We start from the raw sequence: 7,708 nt of genomic DNA, 5'->3' as shown, positions 1-7,708 counted from the left end.
CCTGTCAGCTTGTTAACAAAGAAGTTGTTTTCTTTTGGGGGGGGGGGGGACAAAACAGGAAGAAAGGGGATTCATCTTTTTATTTTTCACTGTTCAATGTATTTCTTCATCCTCTGAACTTAACATTTCTCAGACAAGAAATAAGCATATATTATGACATTCTCGTTGGATTAAAAATCAATGCATCGTCCCTTTCTCTCCCAGTCCCCATATCGAGTTGGCTCAGGGCCTCTTGGTCCTCCTTTCTCTTTAGTAACTGGGTTTATGTCATCAGGAAATCCTATAATGGATTAAACAACAATGTATTAAAATGATATAACAGTAGTTATATAATTTTAAAGCACTATACAAAATTAAAAGATCTTAAGTGATACAGTATTTTTGCATGAAAAATTCGCTCATTAGACTGAGAAGTGTCTCACCTTTACCCATTTTACAGGTTAAAAAAAAAAAAAAATAACTAGGGAGTAAATATAAAAAAATAAATGGCAGATGAATATCCAAGATAATACTATTATCAATTTGAATTGTATGGTCATGACACCGAAAAGCAATCATAAACGATACGTGGAGTAGTGAACTTACTTTCCAGAGGATATGTCTCCTTAGGAGCTTGCTCGGGACTATCAAATCTACCTTGTGGGGTTTTTGGAGTCCTTAGTGGTGCTTTCTTAGCTTCTGGTTTCCCATCAGAGCTAACCAACCTCAATGAAGCGAGCTGTTCTGTTGCCACATGAGAAAGGACACGTTAAAAACAGTATAAGTATACATGAGTCGTAGGGGTAGTTTTGACCTTTATCATAGGCCAAGAGAACAGTACAGTTATTCCCGTAGCCTGGACTACCTGGGATGTAACAATCAATTCATTCAAAATAACAACTACGAATTAACTGCCCTTTCTATTACAACAAAAAGACACGCGTGGACATCTATATAGAAAATTACACTTCACGATACATTAAATTACATAAATATTATTCTGACGGTTTCGTAACATCAACATTAACGAAACCATGTAACTTTACCCTTACCTGATCGGTGCCTTGGGTGCTCGAGGAGGGCTCTGCGTACTAACAATATTCCCTTTCCTGCAAAACGTAACCCTTTAAAAGGCATCTTCAGACCGCTTGAAATAGTTTCTGTTCAGTTTTATTTTATAAGAGTAATTACAACCATCACCACAACTCACTTTTTTTTTTGTAAACGTCATCAAAAAGCGACACTACGTACGCTGACTGCTGAAACTCTCCCACAAAGAAATACGGTATGTTAATATGTGGTTGGTCAGGTGTTTGTTTGGTACAGACACATTATCATTAGTGTTTTTATTTATGTATGTATTGGGTTATTATTTTGGCGAACAGCATCCGGAGTCCGATTCTCAGAATTTTGAAATTTGTAATTGTTGTACATTTCTGTATCATTAAGTTACTGGTCTGTTCGCTGTTCCTACACTTGTTTATATACGCGAGTAATACTATTAGTAATAGTCTATTTTAGCGATACAAAATACAAACGCCTTTTAAAAAATGCTACTGCTCTGAAGTTTTGTTTGCCTTTTAAATATATTATTATTGTTGTTATTATTATTATTACACCGTGTAACAATTTTTCCTAATTGCTTATGCCTCAAAAGTATAGAAAATGGCTATTATTCCCCACAAACTTTGCTTTTGTGACCAGGACAGTGATATTTTGAAATATGACTATTTCCAATGAGAAAACGGGCGCTTTTGTGTCTTTTCGTTCACATAAAGTCAGAAAAAAACAACATATGAATCCAAATTAACATGTATTTATACTAAAGTAATACAAAAATGACTACAAAAGAGTTAGAAGTGAGTAGTTTTTCGAGATTTACGATTATACTGTGGTCAAGTGGATAAAGTCCAGGGCTTGTAACCAGGTCGCCGGTTCAAATCCCATTTCTGCCACTGACTGACTCACTGTTTGACCCTGAGCAAGTCTAACCTCCTTGTGCTCCATCCTGCAGATGAGATGTTAAATCAATGTCATGTTGTAAGTGACTCTGCATATAATACAGTTCACAGCCTACCTCTGTGAAGTGCTTTGTGAGGGTGGTCCACCATGAAAGGCACTATATAAAAATAAAGATATTATAGTAACTAAAGACATTGGATTGTGGGAGATGTAGGTTTTAGGGAAAGGATAGACAAGCTGTGCAGTAAAATTTCTGTGTACTTTTACGTATTCAGTTTCAATTTATTGCGTTTAGTTCTGATTTTTTATCTGGACCACTACATACAGTACAAAGTGACATTGTGTCGACAATAGACGCACAACAAGAATGCAGGATTTGACAAGAGTGGATCCACTCAAACAAAAAGCACACGGTTATTTTATTACACTTCAATTTATTTTAACAGCAGAAAGCATAACGTAAAATGACGATCAAGCAACTTGTCTTAAAACAGGCACCATTTATCCACACAAGTTTAAAAATATAAGAAAACACAAAACATTGCGAATCATGTCTTCACTGATGAAAAGCTTCCATCCGAATTCTGTTTGGATCTTCAGGGTGTCTTAATACAACTCCATAACGAAGCAACATCTCAACATAAGGTGGCCAAAAGGTGTTATCAATTGTTGCATATGGTTCATGAGGAGTTTGTAAGATCTTGTTCATAAGAAGCTATATTTGGAAAGAAAACACAAAAGAATAAATACAGTAGGTGTTCTGCTCAGATTGGCAGGAATATTTATAGGTTTCCTCCATGAAATGCAATTGCCTTCTAGTGAAAAATATCATCTTGAGGGCACAGCTGTAGAAAAGTAAACGGATTCCATATTGAGAAGATGTACTGAACATTATGAAATCAGGTTTAAAAAAATAACCCACATAAAACATCATGTATTGGAAATTGCCTTACCTCCAGTATTTCCTGCAGTGAAATAAGGTCTGCGGTGGGTTCTTGAGGAACATTCTAAATGAAAATAAAAATTGTCAAATGTTCTATCCATTTTATCAGGTGTTACATTTACATTCCATTTAAAAGTTTCCCTGCCCAGAAATACCTACTTTTTTCTTTTTGCTTGCATTTCCTTGTTGCTGCGGAAGAGGAAAGTGTTCTTCAATAAACTCCCCCAGATCTTCCAGCAGTTTTTCCTGATAGGTTTTAACTTGATTGATTTTCACCTTGAGCTCCTGCATTGCTCTAAAATAAATATTCAATATTTAAGCACTCAAACTTTCTACATCAGGTGTATAACTACACCAAGTTTCTGTACAATAATCCACTTTACGGCATATGGGTTAAATAAAAGAATAATGTACAGCAGTAACTAAACTATTTTATATCGCTACATAACACAAGTGGCACTACTCTAGTTCATAAGCATTTTAGCTTTGGAGGCCTAGATGAAATTTTGTTCTCTGGAAAGTATCAGCACACATCAAAAAGCCACCACCCAATTTGGCACACCTCGATTCAGAGAATTCCATCACTTCATTTTGCAGTTCAGCTGCCTTGTCAGTAACAGCCTTTAACAGCTCTTCTTGTTCTTCCAACCACTTCTGTTCACTGTGAATAAAAAGATAAAATTGTGCACAACACTAGGTTAATGGTGGCAAGCCAGAAGTGGCTCTTCAATTCTAGTTGCCAGCCACAGACATTTGTAACACAGGCTGGATCAGCCAAAGTTTGCAAGCGACACATCATCTAGTTAACACCTTCTCTGTATTGCCAGCACTACAAAAGGCAACTCAGGTGGTGTTGACTAGATGGCGCTGGAGATCACCCTGGAGAGAACACTCTCTGGCAGATGCAAGATGTGTCTACAGCAGATAACTAGAACCAAGTAACAACTTTTAAACACAGGACAATGCACCTTAAAACATGAAATAGAAGAAAAAAAATAAAAAATTACAAGAACCACTCAGTGACTGCAAACATCATAAACTATGTCAGTTGTGTAGAGATGTTTGAACTGTAGTAGATTGTAATGCAATATGCAGAAGGTGTGTTTAATAGTATAACATCAGGGACTAACTAGCAAATACATCAACAGTAAAAAGTACATATTGTTCAGGCTGAGTGAAATTAAAAGCACTTCCTTCTATGTGCAGATGTACAAGATACCTGTAGAATAAAAACTGAGCAACACTGGTTTTAACTTGAATGGAATTATCATCAAGACTAAAGGACAGAAAAGCACAATGTAACCAACCTTTTCAAATCTTGGTTTAATTTTTCATTCTTTGTCTGACAACAGGACAGCACCATTTCAAGCTCTTTGTTTACTCTCTGCAACTAACAAAATAATTGTTTTATTAATACATACATTAGCAATACTTTAGATGAGATCACTTCCATACTGCACATTTCTTAAATATATCTACTTACAGTAAACAGTATAGACTTAAATTAGTGTTCATATTAAATCCCTCCTCCCAGGTAAACCTACCTCTTCCTTTCCAACAGCAACCAGAACATCATGGTTCTTAGACAGCACTGAGAAAATAAGATAATTGTGGATGTTTGTACTTTAATTAAAAATGATTTAGGACATTGATAAACACATGGTGGTGGAAAAAAATATATACAATTTCCCAAAACACTTACGTTCAGGTTCTCTTTTCTGCCACTGGTTTAATTCAGACGTTAAAGCCTTTACACGGGTCATAAGTTGAGAAAACTGCAGAGAAGGAAATACTTGGATGTAAAACATTTGGGTCAAGCAAATTCCTTTTTCTGAATGCCTTACTCACTGTACTTTTAACATGCAGATGTTAGCTCACTGCTGTACTCAAGGTGCTTCAAGGTAGGTTAAGAAGTTTATTGAATAAATTAATAACCATATATATATATATATAATATACCTGGATATATTATATTATATATATATATATATATATATATATATAATCTATTTGAGGCAAGCTTAATAAAATTTAAATTGCTGTGGTTTCAACTGGTGCAACATACTGGGACATAATCTAAACTGTCTACAGAGGGTGAAAAACAAACAAATATATTTCTCTAATCTGAAACAAGCAAGTAAACAGAAGCTCTATTCTTGTAACAAATAGAGTAAATCATTAAGGTAAACAGTTGAAATTATATTTAAAAAAAACACACCTTTATGCAAGAGAAAAAGCACAGTCAAGTAAACAGACACTCAATGTGAAAAAGCTTTTCCATACCATGGGAAGTGCATGGGTTACTTTAACTGCTGCAAAGATCCCTTCCTGTGTTTTGTCCTTTCTTAGGAGGAGATTCACTACATGCATCTGCACAAGCAAGTCTCAGCTTCAAGAATCTGAACTGCACGCCACCTTAGCTACCAACTTTCATGTTATTTAGAGTATTGTTCAGAATGTATTTGTTTAAAATTAATTAACACATTACCTCAGAGCCTGCGTCATCTAAAGTTTCTGTCAGTGTTAACTTATTCTGCAACTGGAAGAGTAAAGAAACAATTCATAATATACAAATAAATGCAGAGAGTGTATCACAGACTAGGTACAATAGAGGTTAAGGTGACTTGCTCAGAGTCACACACAGCGAGTCAGTGGCTGAGCTGGGATTTGAACCGGGGACCTCCTGGTATCAAGCCCTTTTCTTTAACCACTGGATCCACAAACTTCAATCCTAAACTGTTTTGCAGTGATAGAGTTTAAAAGGCAAACAGAAATAAACATACCTCTTCAAGTTCTTTCCATTTCTCTTCACACTCAATCAATAGTTCCTCTATAGCGCTCTCAGAGACCACAGCATTACTTGTAATGTCAGGAGCAAGACTGGGTTGGTACACTGACATGTGTTTTGCCAGAGCCTTTGTCTAAAATAAGCCATGGCAGTATAATGAAAAAACATATACAATTTAATTCAGTACAAGTATATCTTACATGCGTCCAAATCTTTGGATTTCTAACACAATACTATCCAGTAATAAGCACAGTGCATTTTTTGTGTACCATATTTAGTTTTGCATGTTTAAAGTAAAGATAACGTTCTGCAAAACAGGAAACAACCAGGACAAATTTAAGAGCAACAGACAGACGTGTGTTTATTGGTAGGTTGGCAGTTCGTGGCAGAGGTATAAAACGAACACCACCATTTTACTAACCTGTTGTAGAAGCTCGTCTGCATCCTAAGAACAATAAAAAAACAACCATGAAATCCTTAAACTATATGTATTGAAAGAGAGCTATTTTAAAAGACAGAATGGCCAAATAAAAACAGATTACAGAAACCAAGGTCAGTAATCGTATTTAATTGGACTGACATTCAGTTTTGAACACTTGTCAAATATTCTCGTCAAAGCTAACATTAATACAAGAAAACTAGAACTAGTTGTTTTTAAAAATACCGCAAACACACGCTTAAAACTTACCATGTTGCTTGTGTACCATATAACTAAACAGGAAGTCCTAATGTCTGTATTTGTTCTTTTTCGCTCCCATTACAAAAATACCGCGTTGTAGAAATCGGTGACGCCACACAGGAAGTTGTAGAGCGTAACGCTACCGTACTACTGCAAATTAAAGCGCATACATTAAGGCGCGCTTAAATGTGTGGCAGTCCTCATGTGGTTTACATTAATTATTATTATTATTATTATTATTATTATTATTATTATTATTAGGAACATAAAGGAATCGTTTAATGTGCAATTTAATGAACATATTAAAACCAATAGCTACCATGAAACGGAACACTATTTTTCAAGTGCAAATCCACTACTGAGCTTGACCTTGAGAATTATAGCATACATTTGTGTAACAAGAACTACACCAATACAGTATATATGTCACCGGTCAGGTGAAAGAGTCACTAATGTAAGGTACAGTCCATTTACACAAAAGGGTGTGGTTCAGATTGTTCCAGTTTGCATTCACTCCTGCTCCAATAAACCACACACTGCAATCCTATGCTAACACAGTGTGATTTCATTTAGTTGACTGCAACTTTCCTAACACATTAGTGCCCTCTTCTGGTTTCTTGTAGAGCACAAGGTTCATAATCAGCCATTCTTGTGATTGATACAAGCACACTAAAGTAACTATACTAGGTTTCCCAAAAATCCAGGATTTTTCCCCGCACCTCAAAAAAAAAAAAAAAGAAAAAAGAAAAAGAAAAAGAAGTATGTTGGCAATGTTGCTCTAAGTCAGGGGTGTCACACTCCAGTCCTGGATGGCCGCAGGGTCTTCTATTTCATTCCAACTTAAGCTCTCAATTTACCTAATTGATCAATTACTTGTTCAATCTGACATATTTAATATTTTTCCAGTGTCTTTTACAGTTGATAATTTAAAGCATTGGTTCAAGGTACACTACCTATAAAACATTTAAGTCCAGTAGAGAAGTGTTACGCATGTCCAATTAATCAAAAAAATTAGACGAATTAAGTAATTGAGCGCTTGGGTGGAACGAAAGCCAGAAGACGCTGCAAACGTGGGGACATGGGGGTTGGCTTTTTGTACATTTAACATGCTTTGACTAGATGACAATATAAAGAAAATAATGAGTTGTTATGACCTGCAATAAATTCACCCAAAGTTTTATTTTTAAATTATTATTGATAGTTATTTTATAATATATATGACAGTTAAAACCATTGCGGAAGTCTCAAACACCGCCTCAGTCACTAAAATAAAAAAAAAACAAACAAAAAAAAAAAAAAACGTCAGATTTGATGACATGTACCTGAGTGCGAGAAACTTAAGCTCTGGTAGAAAATT

At 35.4% G+C, this 7,708-nt stretch overlaps 2 protein-coding genes across 3 annotated transcripts; both read right to left on the bottom strand.

Moving 5' to 3' along the window:
- Positions 1-14: 14 nt before the first annotated feature.
- On the bottom strand, positions 15-1,209 carry LOC121309300 (succinate dehydrogenase assembly factor 4, mitochondrial-like). Of its 2 annotated transcripts, none has more exons than XM_041242176.1 (3): positions 1,032-1,209; positions 637-723; positions 15-280 (listed from the first exon to the last, which is right to left on the bottom strand). In XM_041242176.1, the coding sequence occupies exons 1-3, from the start codon at positions 1,114-1,116 to the stop codon at positions 171-173; spliced, it is 282 nt and encodes a 93-aa protein (XP_041098110.1). In that variant the 5' UTR covers positions 1,117-1,209; the 3' UTR covers positions 15-170. The 2 variants fall into 2 exon arrangements, with proteins under 2 accessions (XP_041098110.1, XP_041098109.1); XM_041242175.1 differs by having other exon boundaries at positions 586-723; positions 1,032-1,208.
- Positions 1,210-2,231: 1,022 nt separating this feature from the next.
- On the bottom strand, positions 2,232-6,456 carry LOC121309301 (centromere protein K-like). Its single transcript, XM_041242177.1, has 11 exons — positions 6,361-6,456; positions 6,094-6,117; positions 5,668-5,805; positions 5,373-5,423; positions 4,587-4,659; positions 4,429-4,475; positions 4,192-4,274; positions 3,447-3,545; positions 3,044-3,179; positions 2,895-2,948; positions 2,232-2,656 (listed from the first exon to the last, which is right to left on the bottom strand). Exons 1-11 carry the CDS (start codon positions 6,361-6,363, stop codon positions 2,498-2,500), a joined length of 867 nt encoding a protein of 288 aa, XP_041098111.1. The 5' UTR covers positions 6,364-6,456; the 3' UTR covers positions 2,232-2,497.
- Between the last annotated feature and the right edge of the window lie 1,252 nt (positions 6,457-7,708).

The sequence above is a fragment of the Polyodon spathula genome, unplaced genomic scaffold, assembly GCF_017654505.1.
Source record: "Polyodon spathula isolate WHYD16114869_AA unplaced genomic scaffold, ASM1765450v1 scaffolds_1150, whole genome shotgun sequence".
Taxonomy (NCBI): Eukaryota; Metazoa; Chordata; class Actinopteri; order Acipenseriformes; family Polyodontidae; genus Polyodon; species Polyodon spathula.
The sequence above is the reverse complement of the archived record's forward strand: the minus strand, read 5'-3'. Positions and strand labels throughout refer to the sequence as shown.